Below are 27382 nucleotides of genomic sequence, written 5' to 3'. Positions count from 1 at the left end.
AACGAAAGGTGGGCTTTCTCAAAATTTAAACTTTTTTTCTCTTCTCACTCCATCAAGCCCAAAGTAGTCAATGGCCGACCATGAAATAAAATCCAAGCTATATTGGTGTGATATAGTATTTATGTATAGTGATGGTCAAGTTTTGCGGGGTGTTTGTCCCTCACTTCCGATCCAGGAGCCAAAAACCCACGGTCGGTTGTTGTATCCGAATTTCTTTGGAAGCTATTCAGGTAACAATAATAACAATACGGTGGGCTCAAATTTCCCATTACAGTTAAGCCATATCCCGTTTATTATTGAGCGATTGAGCGGGAAAGAATTTCGAAGGGGTTGAATTACTTGAAAAATAAAAATATCTTTTGACAATGCTGGGTTGCGAAAAAGTGGAGTTGAATTATTGTGGATTTTTTTCGGGTTTGTTTTCGATCTATTTTGGAAAAGGGCAACGTAATTTCACATCAATTTGAGCTCTGTGACCCCAATTAAATAATGTTAATGCGCACATGTGTTGAGGAATGTGAGTTTTTTCAAAAATTAAAAAAAAAGTTTCATTGTTAACCAGAAGCCCAAAAAAAAAAAATTGTATTCAAGTTTCCGGAATTGTTGATTGTAATTTCAAAAGCATTTAAAATCTCTGCAGTGAAATTTTTCTTAGTAGCAAACAAAAACAGCAAACAAATCTCATTTTCAAAGTGAATTTCCCCGACATCAACAACACGTTTTCTTCACCCGATCTCCAACGAAACTGATAACAGATTCGCTGGAATTCAAAACAGTGAATCCTATCTTAACGAATGTGTATTCTGTAAGGGTAGATTGAACGGAATTTGTTTTGAAAAAAAAAAGCGGAAATTAACATTCGCAAACAGTGTGTTTTTTTAAGCTAAAGGGTAAGAATTGATTTCTTTAGAAATCGAAAGAATTCCTTCATAAAAATAGTTTAACCTCATGATTTTAAATAAATTTAATAATTTACAGTGTTAAAACTTGTCAAATTAAATTTCAGTTCCCACTTGAAAGTGAAAACATAAATATTGTGAAATAGAACCAAAGCTAGGGAGGTCCATCAATGGGTGTCCTGCTTTGTACAATAACAGAAAAACTTCGTAGAATGTGTAAATTAGAATAAATGAAAACAATCAACAAAAACAAGCCGCCACAAAAAAGAGGCACCCTCAACAACAGTATCTTTTGCGTGCCTTCAAATAAAACGGACAATAATAAACAGCGGTGTACACGCGTTTGAGTTTGAGTGAAAATATGATAATAATTGAGCCATTTTTTCGTGACGAAAAATCGTGCTGTTGCCTAGTGCGATCCGGGTGATCGAAATTTAGGAGGAAGTGCCGTTTTTCTCACTTCATTATTTGAAATTTAAAAATTTGGAAAAATCGGAACTTTAATTTTGATGCCAAAATAACTTAAAAATGCAGGAAACATATGATGTTATCTCGAGAACGACTTAGTCGATTTTCAAAAAAAAAAAACTTCCAGAAAGCTAATTTTTATCAACAATTGTTTTTCGAGGTTACACCAGCTTCGACGTTTCACGCACGTTTTATGTTTTTAGGCATCAAAATTACACTTTCGATCTTCCCAATTTCCCCAATTTCGTGATTTTTAAAATTTTAAAGTCTATTTTTGACAAAACAAAATATTTTCGAGATATCATTAGATTTAGACGTTGTATTTAATTCATTTGTTATTTTTAAGTCAGTTGGCTTAAAAATTAGAAAATTTCGATTTTTCCGATTTTCTTTGGTTCTTCTCTTTGGTGATTTTTGAGGGTCATTAAACCAAAACTTTGGGCGCTTTGACCCATTTCTAAATCAAGTCCGATTAAGCTGGAAGTTTTTACAGGTCAGTTCTTTGGACCAATTTTTTCCCATACATACATTTCCATCCTGATGAGCATCTATTGTTAAAGTTTAAAATTGTCAAAAAAATTCCATAGAAGAGTGACGTTTCAAAACCTTTTCCCCGTCCCTTGAATATCAAATATTTTTCCGCCTCTCGAATGTTAAATCCGCAAACACTCGAGTGTTCCAGACTTGGTAGAAACCTGAACCATTATCTATTATCGAAGCTTCGATTCGATTCAGAGCACACAGTGGTTAAATTCTCGACTGGACCGGTTTTGTACCAACGAAAGGCATTGAACTTAACTGGGAATTAGTTGGATTGATTGTAGTGATAGGTTTTGTCAGGTGTGCTTATTTGACGTAATTCACTTGAAAACTTTGAAGTCGTATAGAAGCTAGTACCATTTTACACACAAGTGTTCCACTTGATTTTCATATAGAATTTATAATCCCATTGTCGTCTTATCAAAATTTGATCAGATGATGGAAAATAACATGTAACCGGTTTCATTTGGCAGTAATATAGGAACTATTGAAAAAAAAAAGCTTTGTGAACGCTGAATTTCAAGTTATGTAGGTACTTCAATAACTCATAGAAACCTTATATAGAATCTTTACACGGAGAATAACGTATAGTTTTTCCAACAATATTCCGCCTACATTCAACTGGAGAACAGAGCAGGCCTTGCTCGAGACCGGCTGTGTTTTTCCAGACGGCTAATTTTTTCTCTCGTTTTCATTAATTTTGGTATCCAGAAATATGGTTTGGGTTTTAATTGAAGGCTTGAGGAATAAATTGCGATAGGGCTTCTTTTAAATATTTGGTGTGCAATAAGTGAATAAAATCTACCAAATCCATTTGTGACATGGAGTATCAATCGAATGCAATGACCGTGAAGTGAATTGTCAAGAGAAGCCAAAATAGCGCCATGGAAACGGGCACTAAATATGCCTAATGGGAATAATATTCTGTGTCAGTGAATAAATCCAAATCATTGTAGAAAATTTGGAAAGAAACTGAGAATTTTTCCGGAATATTATTGGTCGATTAGCGAGCGAGATGTTTGACATACGTGTTGTGAGGGAAAACAGTTTAACTTTCACATGAGAAAATAATCGTTTGAAGAGTTCTTGATAAATTGAAGAAGGGTCCCAATAGGCGATGGAAGCGCTGACGAATTTGGGTGATGGTTTTGCATTAGTGCAAGTGGGATGCAGCTATAATTTCACCCAACTTTTGACAGTTCTAAAGGGTTTTTTCTTAAGGAGAGAAAGAATAACTTTTCGCTTCCATCGCCCATAATTCAGTCTTTTAGCGAAAATTGGTTGTGCGTTTTCGCGAAAAAAACAACGGTGCTTTGTAGTTGGCCTTTTGTTTGAAGATGAAGTGTAAAGTTTTAGTTAAAAGTGCTCTGGTGACTTCTATTTCACAAATAAAAACTCGATTCAATTTTGAAATTTTGTCTCCATTGATCGTCGTGAGTGGGTTTATTTTTTCATAAATTGCCGTTTCATTTTTCATGTGGAGATGCATATGAAAAGACGTTGCCTGGAGAAAATTTGGTTGGTACTTGTACTGGTTGTTCCGTCTCGCTCGCACCAGCATGTTTCTTATTGGCAAGTTTAGATGAATGGATGGAGCACACTGTGACAAGATACATAAGTATTTTTTTCTTATATGATCTTTTATGAATGAAAGTGATACAAAAGTAAAAAAATTGGAAGAAAAAATGTTAATGTTCCATAATTCAGAAACATCAGATGATTTTCTTTGTACTTTTACAGAAGCAGAGTTAGTATTGAGTAGAGGAATTTGGTTAATCAGAATATTTTCTATTGATATCAATCTGACGATTTAATTTCAATTGACTGGAAAAAAGTAACTGCACTGTTAGCTAGGGTTTCAGTGATGTATCAAGTGTAAAAAAATTACGAGAAGAAAGTTTCAGTAGCATTATCAAAAATCATTTATTTATGCACCATGCAGTCAAAAAAGAATAAAATTAAACATTGCTAGCTCGTTCACTCAAGTCGATTTCCGGGATTCATGGATTCTCTCTGCAGTTTTCTTTCTTTCACTGCAGTTGCTTTATCTTACTGCGTGGAATACAGCAGTTCTCAATCTTAGAACAGCTAGAGTAAAAATGTTTATTTACAATATTTTTAATGTATTTTATGCATGAGCGTTTGGTTTCAAAACTAGCATGCCAAAAAATTTATTTGCTCATTTTCCAACATCTTAATAGGTCTAAATTGTTCTGTATAATTTTTGAAAAATTGTTCTAGTAGACAGGTGTCATTTATTTGGAATATTTCTTTATCAATATTATCATTTGAACATAGTTTTCAGATGATGCTGCATCGAGTTTGAAAATAAAAATGAGTTTTGTGGTATGAAATTATTAGTAGCTGAAATATTTAATTGAATCATCCAACTTTTTAATGTTTTTCGAAAGTTCAAAATTTATCACAAATATTAAAATATTTAAAGCCTACAGAGTATATCTATCATGAACATCTATGAAATTTCACATGATCGTATAAGAACATTTTTTGGTTTCAGCTTATTATGAGTTATTTTACTATCATCACCACCATCAATTTTGATCAAGAATATAGTTTTTTGATAGTTTAATATTTTCAGTAGGATCCCGAAATGACGCACAGTTTTCAAGCTCCTAAATTTTTTCGAGAATTTGTTGTTCTGTTTCAATGGTGTTGAAGAATATTGAAGAATGGATATTTCGATCCTTTCGGGCTTGGCAATTGTGGACGGATCTTCAAGAGACGGACAGATCCAAGGTTTCCGACAAGGATGTGAACTCGTGGTTTTGCATTGAAATGAAATCTGTATTCCTTGATTCTCTGTGAAGCAGATCTGAACTTCACAGTCATATCAAAAGCTAAGTATTATTATTTCATTATTTGTTTTAACTTATTTAAATTAACTTATTTAAATTATCATGTTTTTTCTGGGTCGTCATTATTTTTGCCATCGTAAACAGACATATTTTTTTATGAAAACTTTTTGAATAATTTTGAATATATTTTATTGCAGAATTAAAAGCAGAAAATTTAGCTAATTTTTCATTTTAGCTATGTGTGTCATTTGATCAAAATGTTTTATCTGAATCAACTGATCAGACATCAAATGAAATAAGAAGCGGAAGAATAGGTCGATTCACGCACTGCCTGGCCTCACTGGTTTTGACATTTCGCGATTCCTGTTTTGATTCCTTATTTTCCAATTCTACACGCTGAGGAAGCAAAGCAAACATTTCGGTCCTCATTTAATTCTCATTCACACGTTTTTAGCAAAAGTACTCAGCTCAATTTTGTGATAAAAAAATTAAAAAGAAAATTAGATGTTTTCAGTATCAAATAATTAAAAATCAATCATTTTGTTTGTTAATCCAGCTGAAATCCAGCTGGAATAGATGAACTTAAACTTAAAAGTTAAACCACTGACCACTGACTGGACACTCGATTTTGGTTTTTGGCGCTGCTCGAAAATGAACGAAAATGTCGATACCAGTAAAATTTTCATGCTCGAATTGCTGCCGCGCAATGTCGACGATAAGAGGCTTCTAGCCAAAAACTGAGAGGAATTTTGTTCTATAAGTCTCGTGTCAGCGTGGTTAGTGGTTAAACTGACGTTATTTTTATTCCTCGAAAATATCATATCGTAAAAATTTATAATAGTTAAGCCTTTTCTTTCGGAATGTTTTCCGGAGAATTTTTCTATATTAGATTCTTCTATCCCTGAATAGTGTTGTCGTATAAGTATGTGCATTTGTTTTACAGCTTCCGGTCAAAATAACACAAGAAATTTCCGGACAATCGATTCGGCACATTCGAATTCTTTAGAAGTTTCCACATTTGGACATTTGATGGAATTTTTTATTTCAAGTAGACGCACTTTCCCAGAATATTCAATGCAAAGTGGGTTGGTCCAGAACAAATTTGTTGAAGAAGGGGTTTGAAAACATCTTGAAACATTTTTATAAAAAAAACCTCCTTTTCGAATTTTTTTTACGAATTTTCAACTTTCTTTTCATTTCCAAAGAGATAAACATGAGAAACCAAAAAATGCGCTAAATTTAATTCACAAAATGGAACTTGGTTTTTTGCTATCCTTAAACTGAGTTTTGAGTTAAATTTCTTTACCGTGCAGCTATACGAAAAATTTCGCCGCACCCCATTTCTCGCTCGTAAAATTTTGTAAACAGGACGTGCGAACTGTCACCACAAAAGGGAGAATACGTCATCGTGAATCGACCCATTACAAAAACTATGGCAGCAATTGGTAAGACCCAACCATTTTCAAACATAGTATTTATTTGTTCAATAATCACAAAATATTCTAATAGTTATAAATTTCATACAAGAATTAATTTGAAATTTTTTTTTATAGTGTTTGACTTTTATTTTATCTAAGATGTTATTTGCCTTTTTATCTTAAATAATTTACTGTGGATACTTCAAAATGTATTAAAGTTGAGAATTTAAAAAGTTACTTGGGTCGAATTCAACTAAATACTAATTTCTTTACTGAACTGGCACAAAAATGCTTTTTTAACAAACATCATTTTCATATTTTTAGCCAAATAGTAAACAACATAATGACATATGATATTATATTATAATCTTTTGGTATTATTTTGTGTCAGCTATTCAAAGTGTAGGAATAACATAAAGTCGTTATAAATTATCGATTTTAAGCCGTACGCCGTTAATATTGACTTTGTAAAGTATCATGTACAAATATGCTTCAAACGTATTTTTTACATAAAATCTCTTAGATTTGTTATGTGATCCGTTAAGTTTTAATTTTATTTCGTGTACAATTTCAGACTTGAATAGAATTAAATCGAAAATTTTTTAAAACTATACTATACTATACGAATACAAACAAAATTAAAAATCATTATAAGTATTCATTAAAAACATGATAATTTCCAAAAACCAAGGCACGACTGAACTTCGCAAAAAACATAGCTTAAACATTCGTGTGTCGCTTATTAAAAGGAAGATTATGTCGATATTATTCCCGAAATGGCGCATTTTAGTTGCGCCCTTTTCGAAAATCGATTCTGATCTATCATATTTTGAGGTTAGGCTGAGGCCTTCAAACCTGTAAAATTCACAATGTATCATAATTGAAAGAAATCATTTGAAAATTCTGCCAAGCTTACTCTCTCATCATTATTCCATAAAGGTGTTTTTATGATTGTTCAGAAGTTTGATTAGGAAACCTACGAAGATCAGAAGCTTAGAAGTTTATGTTTAAAGTGGTCAATCGTTTACCAAGTAGCTTACAAATATCAGCCGAAGATAAACTTTAATTTAAATAATTTTTATTTTTATTTTATCTACACTGTTTTTATAGTGAGATTGTTACGTTGGTGGGCCGATACATGTTATTCACAATAAGTTTCATGATTTTTCCGTTAACTGATGTACATGTCTCTTGATTTTTTGTTTTATTGTGTAGAGTTAAAAAACATTTTGTTAGCAACTATGAAAGCACCGGAAAATAGGTTTACTAAGATCTATACACTTGTCAAAGGTGTCTCCTGATCATATCCCTTTTCCCCCATCCCTACAAAAATTGTTTTGCTAGGATGCAGAGGTGACCTCGGTCCTAAAGCATAACTTTACATTCTATCATCCCTTTCTCTTATTTTCCTCTCTATCTTTTGACTACTAGGACGTGGCCGGCGCCGTTATTGATGCTTAAAGAGAGAGCATCAGTTTTGTTCATTGTGAATGTGTTGTCAATCCCAGACATCATTCTTTTGACCTCTGGGCAAAATTGATGGCCTCGGTCAATCACGGAGTAGCAACCATTGGCGATGTGGAATTCATTCTACTGAGCCACACCAGCGGTAATGGAATTCGAAATGCTTTAGTACTATTATGATGAAATTAACTATGGAAAGTAAGAACTTTATATCATTTTAAAAAGTATAATTCCGAATTTTTAACGGCATTTCGGTTTCAATGACTAAAGGTGGATGTGAGTAGTCAATCAAGCTAAGCTAAGCTAAGCTAAGTTTAATATTTTCAGTAGGATCCCGACAATATTAAAAAACCAGGTAAAATCTCATCGGCTTAATATTTTGAAAGCAAAAAATCTAAGGAACTATGTATTTGAAAGTTTAATTTTATCTATACATGGCATAAATATTATAAGTGGGTATATTCCAGCTTCCAGTCCCTCCAAATACATTCGAATGTTTAATTCCTTATAAATATTCATGAATTTTAAATCTATTATTTTATGTTTTTACACATTTTGATTTGTTTCCTCCGTGTAATCAAGAAATCAAACTGAGGCAAAGAGTTGAGTTGCACTGATGAGTTTTCAAAAATGATCTTATTCAGTTATCACAACCGACATAACAAATTAAAAAATGAAAGTAACAGAAAGGATATTCACTTCATCCATTAACAAAAATTTAATATTTTGTATATCTTTAGAAGTATCTTCAATCTAAATGTCGTTTTTTAAAACACATTAGTGTATCAGGAACAAGGATTAGGAAAACAAGTTAGTGTAAAGAACATCTAAACACCTTTTTTACTTTACTTTTAAACCTTTTTTCACTTCTCAAACTTAGGAATAGGAGCTTCCTTAAGAAAAATCTAGTAGCATAGAAGGTGTAGGAAAACTCGATCGCATCGTTCACCAAAATGGATCGTGATCTATAACCTTTCCCCTACTAACAAAACCCTTTCCGTGGATATTTGAATATAGATTCGCAGACGGTTTCTATAGTCGGTGATATTAACTTACCATTGTTTCTAAATTTTTCAAAATTAATCTTTGGAATATAAAGAGACAAAAGGTCGTTAATTGATCCTATGAAGTATCCTACTAACAATTAGAGATGTACCGAATATTCGGTCGGCCGAATATTGGGCGCCGAATACCGTTACAAAACCGTTAGGCCGAATATTCGGCTCACCGAATAGTTGAGCTAAGTATTCGGCCGAATAGGCCGAATAGGCCGAATATCTACTACAGACTTGTAATTTTTTCAAATAATTTTCTTTAATTTATAAAATATCCAAAAGTAATGTTAGTAATGTGTAGCTTTTACACACAATTATTGAAAATTTGTGGTTTGAGCAAAATATCCAAGGTGTATCCGCGTATCTTTCACTGTATATCGTACAAGAGAATGCTGAATGGTATCGCTTTATACTTTGATTATAGTTTATCCTAGATTTTCTGGATATATTCAGGCTTGCCCATAAATCCAGTACAGAATCCAGATGAGTAAAATCTGGCCAGGATGTCCAGATATTGATTAAAACTTCCCGAGTTTTGCTCGATTTCATTCAGTTTTTTTTTTGCTTAATCAAAAAAATAAAAACTCAAATTCCTCTTTGAAATTTTGTAGATTGTTGTGTTCCATGACAATTTTTCAAAAATTTCAAAATATACATAAATTTTGCCCTTTTTTCATTTTTTTTTTCAAAAATCATCCTGAATGCCTGACCGTGTGGATACGTGTGGCTGAAAGTATGGTATGGTATGTTAAAGATCATCTATCTTTTCAACAACTATTTCAAATATTTATTGCTCAAATTCGACCTTCATCTATTTCAATATCAGAGAAGCAATTACAAAAAGCTTAGCACCTGTTTCGACATGTTTTATCACAGATTTCACAGGCACGCAATCTCATTGGTAATGAACGCCCTAGAAGCGATTCGTTATCTGATGTCTTTTCAGTAATTGGGGACATTTTAAAAATCAGAAAGACACCTACCTACAAAATATCTTGTAATATATCATCCGATAATATCATCTGGTTGAGTATAATCGACTAAAAACATGAGGGGCCTCAATATGGAAGAAATAGAAAGCATTGAAATAACCCCATAAGTTTTTTTTTTCATCAAAAACTCAATAGAATATTCGACCGAATATTCGGCCGAATATTCGTTTGGCCGAATAGTTGAAAAGGTCAATATTCGGTATTCGGCCGTTCGCCGAATACCACTATTCGGTACATCTCTACTAACAATCCTTCCGTCATTCTTCATTGACTACTAGGACGTGGCCGGCGCCGTTATTGATCAATTTTCAAAGGAAGAGCATGAGTTTTGTGCATTGTGAATAAACTGCTTGTCCCAAGCCCCTTTTTTGGCTCTTGCACAGAACTGAAGGCCTCGATCAATCACGGAGTAGCAACGATTGGCGAGGTCAAACTTATTCTGCTAAGCCACGCCAGCGATCATGGAATATGAAGTGCGTAAGATGTACAAAGTCTAATCAAATGTTTTATCTGAAGTTTTAAATGAATTATCATATCAAAACACTTCAATGATGATGAATAGTCAACTAAGCTAAGCTAAGCTCCATCTTCAGATAACCCCCAGAGTAACCCGAAACATTACGTAAATTTAAAAATAAAAAAAGTTTTTCATTCACCGAAAAAAGTAAATAAGTAAAAACCGTATAAAAAGTACCGGTGATAAACTTTTACTCACTTTTTTATTTTTGCATTACTGAGGCATTCGAACAGATAACTAACAGTTTTACAATGAGTTTTTGCACTTCTTGAACGGTTATTGTCAGAGGACGAATCGGTTATATCGAGTCAAATAGGAACATTCTTGACGATCAGTCTTATCCATCAGAACTGATTCTAGACTAAGTTGCCAGAATTATTTCAGCGCGTATCTGGGCATGACAAATCTGGACTATTTTATATATAAAAACCTGGCAAATTCGGGGGTTTTCAAAATTGACGACAAAAATCCGGGCAATATCCAGGCAAATTTTGTCAAAACCCAGAAATTACTCAACAAAAATCAAGAAAAGAAATTGAGAAAACAAATTCATCAAAACTCATCGACAGATTTTAAATTGTATTTTGGGCTTCCAAAAAACCTTACTCAAAAAATTTCGTTTTAGAGGGCATAATAAAAACATTTTTACAACATTATTTGTTTTTTGTTGGTTTGATCTGCCGAATAAAGTGAATCTCAAAGCGGTTTACTTTCAAGTAGGTATCACAATTGCATCCCATTGTCCAAAATTTAGCGTACTTCTAGATGAAGGAAATAGTGATGAACTTTTAAGATATATTTTCCATAATGCAACCGGATGAAAGTGCTACAAATCTTTAACAGCAATACCCTTGAAACACTCCAAACAGTTATTACGACCTGTTCAAATCTGGCAGTGCCGGGATTCTAACTTAAATCTAACAGCACCATAAATATTTAGGTAAAAATTACGAAAATTTTCTTTAAAAAAAATTCTACTACTCGGCTGCCAGCACATTTCCACGAGCGGGCCAAATTTTGATCAGCAGAATGATGATGTTGTTCAAGATGGGTTTATGAGCTTGGTCTTCCAAGTTGGGCTCAAATCAAACAATAGGGTGGCAAAAGATGTCAAGTCGGGCGCAGTACTACTTCCTGTCTATTTATTTTTTTAAGTTGATTTTAGAAAAAAGGGTGTAGAATGTTGAAACAAATTTCTTTAATGATCGAAAAATTCATTGAACATTGTCCGGGTTTTTTTTATTCCAATAATACTCGGCGTATACCGGTTATTGTTTGAAAAAAAAAAAAACCGAAATGTGTATTATTGAGTCTTTTAATTTATTTAAGTAATCCTGAGTACATCCGTTAATAGCATGTTTAAAAAATTCCTCATAAATAATCTAAAAGCTTAAAGTAAAAGTCAGTTTTACCAGCTTAGAAAATTTTTCCATCTTCTTATTAGTTAAAAAAATTCAACTAAGAGTCTCATTATTCGTTTATTTTTTTAGGGTTTGATTGAATCCGGTGTGAAAGTGAAAAAGCAAGTTTCCGTAAATATCCCCAAACTTTAAGCTAAAAACCCTCAGTAAGATTGTTTTTTCAAAGCAAAATTGCTTGAAAAAACGTTTAAAATGATTAAATTGTTTTTTCAAAACAAAATTGCTTGAAAACACGTTTAAAATGAACCAGGAGAACGAATAAGAAACAGAAGGCTCGAAATTGAGACAAATTTTCGAAGAAGATAAAGTACTTAGTTTGTGTTAAGCCACTTCTCGAGGATTTTTTAGCATAGGTTTACCTTGTAATTACTCTTCTTTTAAACTACTAGTGTGCCTTAAAGTATGAAATGTTTGTTACATGAAAAATGTGAACGCGATTATTAATGCGTTTGCTCACTTTGAACACAAGCGCTATAATAAAACCCATTGCAACCGGAGTGAAATTAGCATTATCGATAAAAGGTTTCTTACATTCCGTTCATGATTTAGCCCTGTGAAAGTTTGTGTTTTGAAAATAAAATAAGACCAAATTTTCAAATGAAATTTATCGCTCCTATGAAGCTTCTGTGATAGCAACTTCACAGAAACGAACACTGGTCAATCCTAAATTTTCAGCAGAATGATCTTATAAGAATTTAGACCTAGACCTCAGTTTTTTTTTAATTGTTTCACCCAGAACAATAATATCCTGCTCCGAAATATGTTATTTAAATATTTTCAAATAAAATTTCAAAAGAAATGTAAACGCATTTTTGTGAGCAAACTTTATTTGATAAAAAAAATCCATCCGATTTCTCCGGTAAAAAGGATTTAACATTTTATGATAACATGTTCTAGAATCACGTACAGATAATAAGAAACGGAAGTTCAGAGCTGTTATTACCTGTCATGGATCGACAAGCTACACGCGTGAGATATTCAATGGGAGTAATGATTGAGTATTGAACCTATTTTAAATAAGTGGGTGCTCGTCGTTCGCTCCTGTGTAATGTTAACACAAGGAAAGGATTTATATTATAAGATTTTGTCTTCCAATTTATGATTCATTTTTAGAAAACTAGATATGTGAGCTTATCAAGGAAATGGAAAAAGGCCTCTCACCCTAAACTGCCAAAAATTCACGTTTCAGGCAACAACCGCATCATGTGACTTAGAAAGAAAAGCAAACAAACCCCAGAAGGCTGTCACCCTGAGTGCAAAACGTAGTAAGATCGTAGTAACCACACCGCGCAATCGAAATCGTTCTTCGAAACATTCTCAGTGAACTTAATCTCGGTTTAACAATACATAGTAAATACTTACAGATTCGCAGTAGTAACCCTGCTGATTAAATTGTTTTCACTCGAAGTTGTTGCCGCCGCTGCTCTTAGGGTGTTGGCATCGTCGCCATGTGCTTCTGCTGCTGTTGTAACTGTAACGCCTCCTTGTTGTTGATTGTTGTTGTTTTTGTGTCTGTTTCGCGTCGCCGTAATTCGATCCCAGTTGTTGCCGCCGGTTTCTGCTGCTGCAAAACTTGTAGTGGCGTCGTCGTTGCCTCCTTTCTCGCACTGATAAGAGGCAGCGTGATTTGCACCGCGTCGTTGAACTTGACATGATGTTTCGTGATGGAAACGGTGCCGCGGCAGTTGCTGTTGCTGTTTTTGTTTTTTTCGCTGTTCTGATTTTGTTGTTCGCATACGCCCAGAAGTGCCAAGCAGATAACAACAAGGTTGGCGATTTATGACGCCGTTTCCCGGTGGCATCGTTACCGTGGGCGCCAAACGAAGAAACCGTCTGAGCAACATACTTTCACACGTTTACACCTGTTCTTGGCTGCCGCTGACGACGATGTTTGTCCTCAAACCGGATGGTGGCAAACGAATTAGCACGGTCTGAAATTTTGAAAATTGCATCGATCAGTTTCGAAGTGGCCGGTCAAACAAAAAACGTCAGCAGCCTCCGTAGGCGGTTTTAAATACATATTTGGCGATCGAAGCGTGCCGACAACGTTAAATCATCATGACTTGTCAAATGTTGGCTTTCATTACCGCCTGCTATGTTTGTATATCAATACTCACAACCGGTACAAGAAGTTGGACTTTAAACTCATGACAGCAATCCACCATGTGCTGCGAGCGATCTACGTCACGTGCTTTGCCGGATCCGACTTAAGAATTACCTTCAGAAACCCCCACAAAAAGACCAACCTGTTGTCTAGATTGAGAAAAACGTTCCACGAAATCGACATGCATTCGAACAAGAATACGGATCTTGCATTCAAAACGCACAAATGCAGACACAAGAAGGGGATATACCTACAAGTAAAATTTCCGAGCGTTCTTTTTCCAACTTTTTTTTTTTACCTCCACCACGTCATTGAGAACCATAATCGCGGAACATAAAAATCATTTCCCTCGATCACGGATTTTGTGCGGCGGGCGACCCCCAATCAGAACCAAACCGAACGAGTTGGTTTTCCCCAGATTCGCCAGAAGAGAAGAACAGGCCGGTGTAAACGATCTGTTCAGCTTAAAACACGAATCAACGCGAACGACCGGCCGGTTTTCATTCACAAACCCGCAATACCTACAAAGAAACCTATAACAACAATTCCACGAACGATCACGAATGGTGCCAATATTTGCGCTTCTTTTTCGACGCTGTCGCTTTCTGTGTTAGCCCGACATAAACAATAAACCTCGGGAAATTACGACGTTTCGGGGGAAACTAGAGCCGAAGCTCAGAGCTGACAGTGCTGCCAGCTCGGTAGCAGACCCTAAAAACCGTTAACATAGGTCACGGTTATAGATGTACTGTTATTTGTAACACGAGATGTAAGCTATTTGTAGCGGGTACTTTTTCATAATATAATATTGTTTGAGGTGTTCAGCTGAAACTAACGGAATGTTGTGACACATTAAACTGATCACGACTTAGGTTGTAGTCATTGTCTTAAAAAAAAACAAAGCAAAAGCATTGAAATAAACCGTTATACATAACATGATTTTTGTCCCTTTTGAATGTAAATAGCCTTCTTACTTGTTCGGATGAAATTTTAATGTAAAAACGATAATTTTTTGTGCCATGGAATAAAAAGAGGCCCATTACCAATACAACGATTTTTAAATTAAAAATTTCACAAACGGCAAAAACGACAAAAACGTCAAAAACGTCAAAAGGACAAAAACGACAAAAACAACAAAAACGAAAAAACAAAAACACAAAAAAACGAAAAAAAAACACAAAGCAATGAAAAAACGAACAACGAACAAAAAAAAAACGATAGAACGAAAAAACTAAAATACTAAAAAAACTAAAAAACTAAAAAACTAAAAAAATAAAAAACTAAAAAACTAAAAAACTAAAAAACTAAAAAACTAAAAAACTAAAAAACTAAAAAACTAAAAAACTAAAAAACTAAAAAACTAAAAAACTAAAAAACTAAAAAACTAAAAAACTAAAAAACTAAAAAACTAAAAAACTAAAAAACTAAAAAACTAAAAAACTAAAAAACTAAAAAACTAAAAAATTAAAAAACTAAAAAACTAAAAAACTAAAAAACTAAAAAACTAAAAAACTAAAAAACTAAAAAACTAAAAAACTAAAAAACTAAAAAACTAAAAAACTAAAAAACTAAAAAACTAAAAAACTAAAAAACTAAAAAACTAAAAAACTAAAAAACTAAAAAACTAAAAAACTAAAAAACTAAAAAACTAAAAAACTAAAAAACTAAAAAACTAAAAAACTAAAAAACTAAAAAACTAAAAAACTAAAAAACTAAAAAACTAAAAAACTAAAAAACTAAAAAACTAAAAAACTAAAAAACTAAAAAACTAAAAAACTAAAAAACTAAAAAACTAAAAAACTAAAAAACTAAAAAACTAAAAAACTAAAAAACTAAAAAACTAAAAAACTAAAAAACTAAAAAACTAAAAAACTAAAAAACTAAAAAACTAAAAAACTAAAAAACTAAAAAACTAAAAAACTAAAAAACTAAAAAACTAAAAAACTAAAAAACTAAAAAACTAAAAAACTTAAAAACTATAAAACTAAAAAACTAAAAAACTAAAAAACTAAAAAACTAAAAAACTAAAAAACTAAAAAACTAAAAAACTAAAAAACTAAAAAACTAAAAAACTAAAAAACTAAAAAACTAAAAAACTTAAAAACTAAAAAACTAAAAAACTAAAAAACTAAAAAACTAAAAAACTAAAAAACTAAAAAACTAAAAAACTATAAAACTAAAAAACTAAAAAACTAAAAAACTAAAAAACTTAAAAACTATAAAACTAAAAAACTAAAAAACTAAAAAACTAAAAAACTAAAAAACTAAAAAACTAAAAAACTAAAAAACTAAAAAACTAAAAAACTAAAAAACTAAAAAACTAAAAAACTAAAAAACTAAAAAACTAAAAAACTAAAAAACTAAAAAACTAAAAAACTAAAAAACTAAAAAACTAAAAAACTAAAAAACTAAAAAACTAAAAAACTAAAAAACTAAAAAACTAAAAAACTAAAAAACTAAAAAACTAAAAAACTAAAAAACTAAAAAACTAAAAAACTAAAAAACTAAAAAACTAAAAAACTAAAAAACTAAAAAACTAAAAAACTAAAAAACTAAAAAACTAAAAAACTAAAAAACTAAAAAACTAAAAAACTAAAAAACTAAAAAACTAAAAAACTAAAAAACTAAAAAACTAAAAAACTAAAAAACTAAAAAACTAAAAAACTAAAAAACTAAAAAACTAAAAAACTAAAAAACTAAAAAACTAAAAAACTAAAAAACTAAAAAACTAAAAAACTAAAAAACTAAAAAACTAAAAAACTAAAAAACTAAAAAACTAAAAAACTAAAAAACTAAAAAACTAAAAAACTAAAAAACTAAAAAACTAAAAAACTAAAAAAACTAAAAAAACTAAAAAACTAAAAAACTAAAAAACTAAAAAACTAAAAAACTAAAATCTAAAAAACTAAAAAACTAAAAAACTAAAAAACTAAAAAACTAAAAAACTAAAAAACTAAAAAACTAAAAAACTAAAAAACTAAAAAACTAAAAAACTAAAAAACTAAAAAACTAAAAAACTAAGAAACTAAAAAACTAAAATACTAAATAATTAAAAAACTAAAAACTTAAAAACTAAAAAACTAAAAAACTAAAAAACTAAAAAATTAAAAAAATTAAAAAACTAAAAAACTAAAAAACTAAAAAACTAAAAAACTAAAAAACTAAAAAACTAAAAAACTAAAAAACTAAAAAACTAAAAAACTAAAAAACTAAAAAACTAAAAAACTAAAAAACTAAAAAACTAAAAAACTAAAAAACTAAAAAACTAAAAAACTAAAAAACTAAAAAACTAAAAAACTAAAAAACTAAAAAACTAAAAAACTAAAAAACTAAAAAACTAAAAAACTAAAAAACTAAAAAACTAAAAAACTAAAAAACTAAAAAACTAAAAAACTAAAAAACTAAAAAACTAAAAAACTAAAAAACTAAAAAACTAAAAAACTAAAAAACTAAAAAACTAAAAAACTAAAAAACTAAAAAACTAAAAAACTAAAAAACTAAAAAACTAAAAAACTAAAAAACTAAAAAACTAAAAAACTAAAAAACTAAAAAACTAAAAAACTAAAAAACTAAAAAACTAAAAAACTAAAAAACTAAAAAACTAAAAAACTAAAAAACTAAAAAACTAAAAAACTAAAAAACTAAAAAACTAAAAAACTAAAAAACTAAAAAACTAAAAAACTAAATAATTAAAAAACTAAAAACTTAAAAACGAAAAACAAATAAATGAAAAAGAGAAACAAAAAACAAAAAAAGAAAAAAAGAAAAAAAAGAAAAAACGATAAAACAAAAAAAAACAAAAAAAAAAGAAAAAACGCAAGAACGAATAAACGAAAAAACGAAGAAACGAAGATTCAAAAAAACAAAAAAACGAAAAAACAAAATACACAAAAAAAGAGAAAAACGAAAAAATGAAAAATCGAAAAACGAAAAAATGACAAAGACTAAATAAACATAAATAAATAAAGAAATGACTGAAAGAATGATGTGAACTGGAAGTAAGCAAACTATTGTAAAAAAAAACAAGTTTGGCTCCTTAAAGCCTAAAGGTATAAGCCGTTTCAAAAAAAGGATATATTAAAAAAATGACAAAAATAACCAAAATGACAAAAATGGCAAAATTGACAAAAATGAAAAACATGAAAAAAAAATTACATAAATGACAAACATGACAAAAATGACAAAAATGACAAAAATGACAAAAATGACAAAAATGACAAAAATGACAAAAATGACAAAAATGACAAAAATGACAAAATGACAAAAAAGACAAAAATGAAAATAATGACAAAAATGACAAAAAATACAAAAATGACAGAAATGGCAACATTGACAAAAATGACAAAATGACAAAAATGACAAAAATGACCGAAATGACAAAAATGACAAAAATTACAAAAAATACAAAATTGACAAAAATGAAAAAAATGACGAAAATGACAAAAGGGACAAAAATAGTTAAAATGGTAAAAATGGTGAAAATGACAAAAATGACAAAAATAACTGAAATGGCGAAAATGACAAAAAAGGGAAAAAAAATCAAAAGAAATGACAGATTACACAAAAATGACAAATATGATAAAAAATGAAAAAATGAAAAAATAACAGAAATAATATTTAAGAAATTGACAAATAATGAAAAAAATACTAAAAAAAACAAAAATGCAGAACAGTGCCAAAAATAAAAAAAAAAAGACGGAAATGACAAAAAAAAACAAATATGACGAAAATGCCAAAAATGATGAAAAATGACAATAATGGAAGAAAATGACAGAAATCACAAAAATGAAAAAAAAAAAAATGAAAAAAAATGACTGAAATAATAAACATGACAAAAACGACTAAAATAACAAAAATTAATAAAATTTAAAAATTTACAAAAATGAAAAGCTGACAAAAGTGACAAAAATGGCAAAAAAAAAATTAAAAAAGTAAAAAAAATTACATCAATGACAAAAAATTAAAAAATTACATAAATGACAAAAATGACAAAAATGACAAAAATGACAAAAATGACAAAAATGACAAAAATGACAAAAATGACAAAAATGACAAAAATGACAAAAATGACAAAAATGACAAAAATGACAAAAATGACAAAAATGACAAAAATGACAAAAATGACAAAAATGACAAAAATGACAAAAATGACAAAAATGACAAAAATGACAAAAATGACAAAAATGACAAAAATGACAAAAATGACAAAAATGACAAAAATGACAAAAATGACAAAAGTGACAAAAATGACAAAAATGACAAAAATGACATAAATGACAAAAATGACAAAAATGACAAAAATGACAAAAATTATGAAAAGACAAAAATATCAAAAATGGAAAAAATGACAAAAATGACAAAAATGACAAAAATGACAAAAATGACAAAAATGACAAAAATGACAAAAATGACAAAAATGACAAAAATGACAAAAATGACAAAAATAACAAAAAAGACAAAAATGACAAAAATGACGAAAATGACAAAATGACAAAAATGACAAAATGACAAAAATGACAAAAATGACAAAAATGACAAAAATGACAAAAATGACAAAAATGACAAAAATGACAAAAATGATCAAAATGACAAAAATGACATAAATAACAAAAATGACAAAAATTACAAAAAATTATAAAAATTGCAAAAATTACAAAATGACAAATATTACAAAATGACAAAAATGACAAAAATGACAAAATTAAAAATAAAAAAAAAATATGACGAGAATGATAAAAATGACAAAATTGACAAGAATTATAAAAATGATAACAAAAATTACAAACGTAACAAAAATTACAAACATAACAAAAATTACAGAATATTCAAAAAAAAAATTCAAAAATAACAATAAAACAAAAATGAGAAAAATTACCTAAGATACAAAAATAAGAAAAATAACAAAAAAATTCAAAAATTACAAAAATGACCAAAATAACCAAAAATAACAAAAATTAAAAAAAAAGAAAAAAATGACAAAAATGACAAAAATGACAAAATTGACAAAAATGACAAAAATGACAAAAATGACAAAAATGACAAAAATGACAAAAATGACAAAAATGACAAAAATGAAAAAAATGACAAAAATGACAAAAATGACAAAAATGACAAAAATGACAAAAATGACAAAAATGACAAAAATGACAAAAATGACAAAAATGACAAAAATGACAAAAATGACAAAAATGACAAAAATGACAAAAATGACAAAAATGACAAAAATGACAAAAATGACAAAAATGACAAAAATGACAAAAATGACAAAAATGACAAAAATGACAAAAATGACAAAAATGACAAAAATGACAAAAATGACAAAAATGACAAAAATGACAAAAATGACAAAAATGACAAAAAAGACAAAAAAGACAAAAAAGACAAAAATGACAAAAATGACAAAAATGACAAAAATGACAAAAATGACAAAAATGACAAAAATGACAAAAATGACAAAAATGACAAAAATGACAAAAATGACAAAAATGACAAAAATGACAAAAATGACAAAATTGACAAAAATGACAAAAATGACAAAAATGACAAAAATGACAAAAATGACAAAAATGACAAAAATGACAAAAATGACAAAAATGACAAAAATGACAAAAATGACAAAAATGACAAAAATGACAAAAATGACAAAAATGACAAAAATGACAAAAATGACAAAAATGACAAAAATGACAAAAATGACAAAAATGACAAAAATGACAAAAATGACAAAAATGACAAAAATGACAAAAATGACAAAAATGACAAAAATGACAAAAATGACAAAAATGACAAAAATGACAAAAATGACAAAAATGACAAAAATGACAAAAATGACAAAAATGACAAAAATGACAAAAATGACAAAAATGACAAAAATGACAAAAATGACAAAAATGACAAAAATGACAAAAATGACAAAAATGACAAAAATGACAAAAATGACAAAAATGACAAAAATGACAAAAATGACAAAACTGACAAAAATGACAAAAATGACAAAAATGACAAAAATGACAAAAATGACAAAAATGACAAAAATGACAAAAATGACAAAAATGACAAAAATGACAAAAATGACAAAAATGACAAAAATGACAAAAATGACAAAAATGACAAAAATGACAAAAATGACAAAAATGACAAAAATGAAAAAAATGACAAAAATGACAAAAATGACAAAAATGACAAAAAAGACAAAAATGACAAAAATGACAAAAATGACAAAAAATGACAAAAAATGACGCAAAATGACAAAAGTGACAAAAATGACAAAAATGACGAAAATCACAATAACCACAAAAATGACAAAAATGACAGAAATGATCAAAATGACAGAAATAACAAAAATGACAAAAATGACAAAAATGACAAAAATGACAAAAATGACAGAAATGACAAAAATGACAAAAATGACAAAAATGACAAAAATGACAAAAATGACAAAAATGACAAAAATGACAAAAATGACAAAAACGACTAAGATGACAAAAATGACAAAAATGACAAAAATGACAAAAATGACAAAAATGACAAAAATGACAAAAATGACAAAAATGACAAAAATGACAAAAATGACAAAAATGACAAAAATGACAAAAATGACAAAAATGACAAAAATGACAAAAATGACAAAAATGACAAAAATGACAAAAATGACAAAAATGACAAAAATGACAAAAATGACAAAAATGACAAAAATGACAAAAATGACAAAAATGACAAATATAACAAAAATGACAAAAATGATAAAAATTGGCAAAAATGACAAAAATGACAAAAATGACAAAAATGACAAAAATGACAAAAATGATAAAAATTGGCAAAAATGACAAAAATGACAAAAATGACAAAAATGACAAAAATGACAAAAATGACAAAAATGACAAAAATGACAAAAATTACAAAAATGACAAAAATGACAAAAATGACAAAAATGACAAAAATGACAAAAATGACAAAAATGACAAAAATGACAAAAATGACAAAAATGACAAAAATGACAAAAATGACAAAAATGACAAAAATGACAAAAATGACAAAAATGACAAAAATGACAAAAATGACAAAAATGACAAAAATGACAAAAATGACAAAAATGATAAATGTGACAAATATGACAAAAATGACAAAAATGACAAAAATGACAAAAATGACAAAAATGACAAAAATGACAAAAATGACAAAAATGACAAAAATGACAAAAATGACAAAAATGACAAAAATGACAAAAATGACAAAAATGACAAAAATGACAAAAATGACAAAAATGGCAAAAATGAAAAAAAATGACAAAAATGACAATAAATGACAAAAATGTCAAAAATGACAAAGCTGACAAAGCTGACAAAAATGACAAAAATGACAAAAATGACAAAAATGACAAAAATGACAAAAATTACAAAAATGACAAAAATGTTAAAAATTACAAAAATGACAAAAATGGCAAAAATGACAAAAATGACAAAAATGACAAAAATGGCAAAAATGACAAAAATGACAAAAATTACAAAAATGATTAAAATGATTAATATAAAAAAAATGACAAAAATGAAAAAGTGACAAAAAAGATAAAAAATTCAAAAATAACAAAACCAACAAAAATGACTTAAATTGCAAAAATGGCAATATTGTTATAATGACAAAAATACCGAAAATGACAAAACAACAAAAATGACAAATGTGAAATCATTAAAAAAAATACCAAAAATGACAAAAATGGTAAAAATGACAAAAATGGGAAAAAGAACAAACATTTAAAAAAAATGACAAAAATGATTAACTTGACAAAAATGTCAAAAATGATCAAATTTACAAAAATCACAAAAAAGACAATTTTTTTAAGAGTTTGAATTGTTTTCATATACTTTTGTTTGTAAGAAGTACACCTCACAATATTAAGAAACTGCAGTTGTTCTGCGTACTTCATTAGTACGCAGCAATTAACGGTTTCTCAAAAAATAAGTCGTAAATTGTTATTATTTTGAAATCGAAAAAAAAAACAAAACAATGCTGCACCGTATTTTACTTTAATCAACCGCAATTTAGGTTTAACTGGCAACCCTTGCTCGGCTTCGTGTTCCCCATTGGGGTAACGTAAATCCACTGGCGCACCCGAACGTGCGCCTATAAAAGCGCAACTTCGGGTACCCGAACGCATCATTACTAGAAATCAAGTCGTTCAAGCAAGTCGGTGTTCAAGCAAGAGTGATAGCAAGGCGAATAGCTGCTACTTAGGAAATCATCCGACTTTCGCGTGTTTCCCCTTTTTCGGTGTCGAGTTTGATTGTGTGGTGCTAAAGGCAAAAGCAAATAACTTTCGCGCTTCTTGGAAGAAGGTGCCGATTCGTTTCGAAGGTTGAAGCCGTTCAAGTGTTTTTGGGAAGGGAAGTGTTTCTTAAGAAAAAAAAAACTTTAAATTCAAAGGAATTCGTTGGTGTGCTGCAACACGTGCTAATAGACTGTTGTGCTGAATAAAAAAAAACGTTGGATTACGCAATTGGTGTGCAGTTGGAATCAGCAATTCAGAAGATGGTGATAGCTACTGTTGAACCCGTTCCGGAGCCGCAAAGCCTTAAGGGTGGGGATGGGAGTGCAGTGCAGGCGGCCTCCGTTGAAGTGGATTACAGCATGGAGTGTGCCCCAATTGGAGCCACGGTGAAGCGGGCGCTTCGATTGGCCAACATCGAACAGCGCCTGGTGCTTGGGCTGTCGGAAGCCGTGAGTGCCCTGGCCAAAACGCCGGAGGAGTATCTGTTCTGCTTCATGGCCGCGGGTGACAGCGCCACCCACCACATGCACGAGGTGCTGCTGCAGGCGTTCTGCTTCGAGCATGATATTTACATAATTAAGGTGGGTGTCTGATTAGGGTTTATCCGAGGGTAGTTGGGGAAGTATAAACGAATTGGTCTATCCGGTTCCATGATTAAAACTATTGTATGCAAACAGATAAGAGACGAATTATTTAAGATTTCTCTGGCTTAAATTGTTGTTTGCAATCTCTTAAAAGTATCAAGGAAACGAAAGGACCGAATCGTACAAACTTTGGCATCCCTAAGTCCTGATATCTACAATAAAGCATGATATTAATAGCATATTCCCTCCTCTTTTTCTCCATCCTTCAGGTTGACAGTGCGGAAAAATTGAGCCGCCTTCTGGGCACCACCGGATGTCACCAGTCCTGTGCGCTGATCCAGAAATCATGGTCCCCAGACCACCAGACGGAGATTCTGTCCAAGGTCGAAGACCAGCTGGTCGACTACTGCGAGGAGCACTGGGAAGATCCAGTCAAGCCAGTCATTAAGCTACCAGAAAAGTAAAACCACGTGGACCCCCCCGGACCTTACCCAAAGTTTGGGGAAATTTAATCAACCTGGAATCGTGATTATGAAAACAAACATTTTTCCTCTGCCACTACGGGCAATTCATCACCCCCGCTAGTAAAACAACAACAACAAAGATTGTTTTACCGGGATCAGCCCATCTCGTGAGCAAACCCGAGAAAAAAACCTGTTTTCGCCATACCGGCTCACGTGAATGCAGTCGTCGGGGTTTTCCAACGCGCAGGGGATTTCTCTCAATGAACCTCTGTCCTCAAGTAAAAGGGCTAACTACTGAAAGGCCCCGACTTAAACTATCAACTCACTCAGTGGGGGGACAGAAAAATCCCACCGAACAGAGAAGAGATGTGCTAAGTACTGCAATTTTCCCGCTGCCGCAAGAAATTCCTCGAAATAGCAAAAACCTTTATGTATTCAAATTAGCCAACTATTTAGTGCGCCTCTAAAGAAAGAGAGAGCGAAGAATCTAATTAGTACGACCACTGACAGACAGTCGTCGTACTTAGTTTAGTTGTTAGTTAAATCAATTTGTTCTAACGTATGTTAATAAGATTGTGGAGGGTGGTAGGATTGACCCGCTAAAATGCTTGTGTCGCGCGAGGATTGAGCAAACACAAGTGGCTGTCAGTGCTGATTGCGTGATTGAGTTTGAAGAGTGAGATTATCTGCCTATCTGCCTACTGTAACAATTGAAAAAGAAAAACGAATAGTGTTCAAGTAGAAAGTTGTTAAGTAGGAGATAAGGGAATTCTATTGAAAGTACTCAAAGATGAAAATATACTTGAAAGATAACACAAACTTCTTCATGTTATGTTTCTAACGTGAATATCACAGTTCCTTCAAAAAACTTTGTATTTGAAATGTTTAAGTATGTTATGAGTAAAATCAAGGGTTGAATATTTTAAGGTGAGTTGTACTATATACATATGTTTGTTTGTATTTTTATATGTACCTCTTGAGGAAATCTAAATCATCGTCATCAATTACACTCACAGAAGGTGAAGAACTCATTACAGACAAAAAACTGGTTGACAATAAATTTAACAGATATTTTCCTTCGATTGGATCAGACCTTGCTTAGGAAAATGTAATTGTAATTGTTTCTTTATTCAGTGACGATATCCTTTTTAAATTACATCATATCAGGTCAAGGAGATTTTAACGAGAAAAGAAAAAAAAAACAATGGAATTAAATACCCTTTGAAACTGAAATTGATGTCTTGTCCAACATCAACGAGGTTCAGAACACACTTTTCTTGCAATCAACGGATGAAAATGAAGTCAATTTGGCCATTCTTACCCTTAAAAAACAAAAACAAAGTGGTGAAAAAGTATAAAAACACTGCCAAAAACTTAAGACACGAATGCCACAAAGATGGTAAAGTGTCATTAATAAAACCTTAAAAAAAAAACTGCCAAAAACTCCACAAAGTTCAATTTAGTGATGGAGTGAAGCACAACTACGATTGAAGATCATCAGGGAAACAAGGCTTATACCAACATTTCAAATTATGAATTAGCCATGATTATGAATTGTCCAGCAAATTTGTCTCTGAACAGCTGGAAGGGTTGCCCAGCAACCAGTCATGTAAACTAAACCTCAAATGATTTGGCAGAACTCTAGTCCTGTGGATAAAAGACACCAGGCGAGGCGGTTTCAAAAGCTTAAAAATGGTTGCCTTGTTTGATAACTTCGTTACCTACGATCTCAACTAATCAATTTTACTTTTAACTGAATCTTACGATGATTCTTATATGTTTGTGTCAGATTTTGAATTCTGACATTGCAGTGAAAACGTGTTTAAGTGCCACAAAAATAATCATGTCTTGTTTAATTTGAAACGTTTTAACCCACCGTATTGTCCCCAGTTTCTGTCATATAAAAAGTCTTTTTGAAAGTTAGTGTAAATTGAAGAAGAAGGATGCAGTTACCTTAAATACAGTTTTGACAAAGTAAAAGTGAAAAAAATCATCAATATCATAACTGAATAAAATGTGCGCCGACCGATAAAAGATACCGAGAATAAAGTATTAATATTTCTTACAAAATATGAAAAACATTTTTTCTCAGATGGTAAAGTGTCACTAATAAAAGTTAAAAAAATTTTTTTTCTCATATAGGCACGAATGCCACAAGGTGGTAAAGTGACATAAATAACCCAAAAAAAATTGTTTTTCTCTTATGTTTCCATGAATGATTATACCATTACCTTCATTGCCTTCTCAGAATATTTTTCGATCATACGAATGGTTTTCAAGATACACTCCCTCATAACTGCCCCTTTCCAAATAGCGTGTTTTTTCACCCAGTGGCAACTCAGTTGCAACCTAGTTGCGCACTAACTGCTGCCATCGTGCTCAGAGCAGGTTCCGGCAACGATACAGGATTTGTCTATGTATCGTGTGACCAACATCTTTTAACTAAGTGTTGGTGAATCTCGTTTTTAAGCTTTTTTTCCTCAGATTTAAGCTTTTTTTGCCTTGAGGAGAGCATAGGAGATGAAGCTCAAATCTGAAGAAAAAAGCTGAAATCTGTCAAAAAAGGGGAAATATGAGGGGAAATCTGAGAGATGTTCTCCATACGGTTTGTATAACATTGCAGGGAAGTGGCTCAGAGTCGCCCTGAGAATAAAGTCAGTGTTGGAAGAAGTTCACCAATACTGTTGTCAATGTTGTCAAAACAACGAACAGCTGTTTGTAGCTGAAAGCAAAACAGTCGAAATAATGGACGGAAAAATATATTGTTGTCATGATTCTGAATCTATCAGCCAAGAAAAATCCTATTATCTGCTGGCCAGTGCAATCCGGACACGAAAAAAGACAATCCGGATGTAAAGAACCGAGTGAAGAAAATCCAGAAGGGAAAACAAAATGACAGCTACATAAAAACATTGCGCTCGTTCTCACGCACACCTGCGCACACCTACGCACACCTACGCACACCGAAAATCGAAAGTCGTTTTTTCATTCGGACGAAATTGGAAGCAAACTCAGATTCGAAAAAAAACACGCCATAAATTAAATAATCTTTATGTCAATGTTCGGCAGGGTCATTTTCACTGTTTGCTCCGTGGCACCGACCTCTCGGCCAAGTGTCAGCACCTTTATGTCCACTTTTCCATCGGTCAAACTCTTCAGCATCTTTTGGAGCTTCTCATCGGTCAGGGTCGTCAGTCGTCCGGGACCGGCCTTTCTTTCGATCCTCTGATTGTTATCCTAGAGTGTCAAAACGTTGTAGATGCCAAAGCTGACGAATCCGACATCCTTCCAGGACCCCTATGGTGTTCGTTATTTTTTTTCTGTGTCGATTATAGTCGTTATATTATGTGTATTGCACCAAACCGAATAGCGACA

General features: G+C 30.9%; 3 protein-coding genes across 4 annotated transcripts in view; 1 reads left to right on the top strand and 2 right to left on the bottom strand.

The window, feature by feature from the left end:
• Window positions 1-13530, bottom strand: part of LOC129750600 (electron transfer flavoprotein beta subunit lysine methyltransferase-like) — a 29689-nt gene extending 16159 nt beyond the window's left edge. For both annotated transcript variants that reach the window (XM_055745565.1, XM_055745564.1), the window contains exon 1: window positions 12953-13530. In XM_055745565.1, the coding sequence (XP_055601540.1) occupies window positions 12953-13434 (482 nt within the window). In that variant the 5' untranslated portion in view covers window positions 13435-13530. The remainder of the gene's footprint in view (window positions 1-12952) is intronic.
• Window positions 1-27382, bottom strand: part of LOC129750601 (electron transfer flavoprotein beta subunit lysine methyltransferase-like) — a 324916-nt gene that overhangs the window by 203740 nt on the left and 93794 nt on the right. The gene's annotated exons all lie outside the window — the stretch shown is intronic.
• Window positions 22870-24791, top strand: LOC129750602 (uncharacterized). Its single transcript, XM_055745568.1, has 2 exons — window positions 22870-23540; window positions 23813-24791. The coding sequence occupies exons 1-2, from the start codon at window positions 23220-23222 to the stop codon at window positions 24005-24007; spliced, it is 516 nt and encodes a 171-aa protein (XP_055601543.1). The 5' UTR covers window positions 22870-23219; the 3' UTR covers window positions 24008-24791.

Source organism: Uranotaenia lowii, chromosome 3, assembly GCF_029784155.1.
Source record: "Uranotaenia lowii strain MFRU-FL chromosome 3, ASM2978415v1, whole genome shotgun sequence".
NCBI classification, from domain to species: Eukaryota; Metazoa; Arthropoda; class Insecta; order Diptera; family Culicidae; genus Uranotaenia; species Uranotaenia lowii.
The sequence above is the reverse complement of the archived record's forward strand: the minus strand, read 5'-3'. Positions and strand labels throughout refer to the sequence as shown.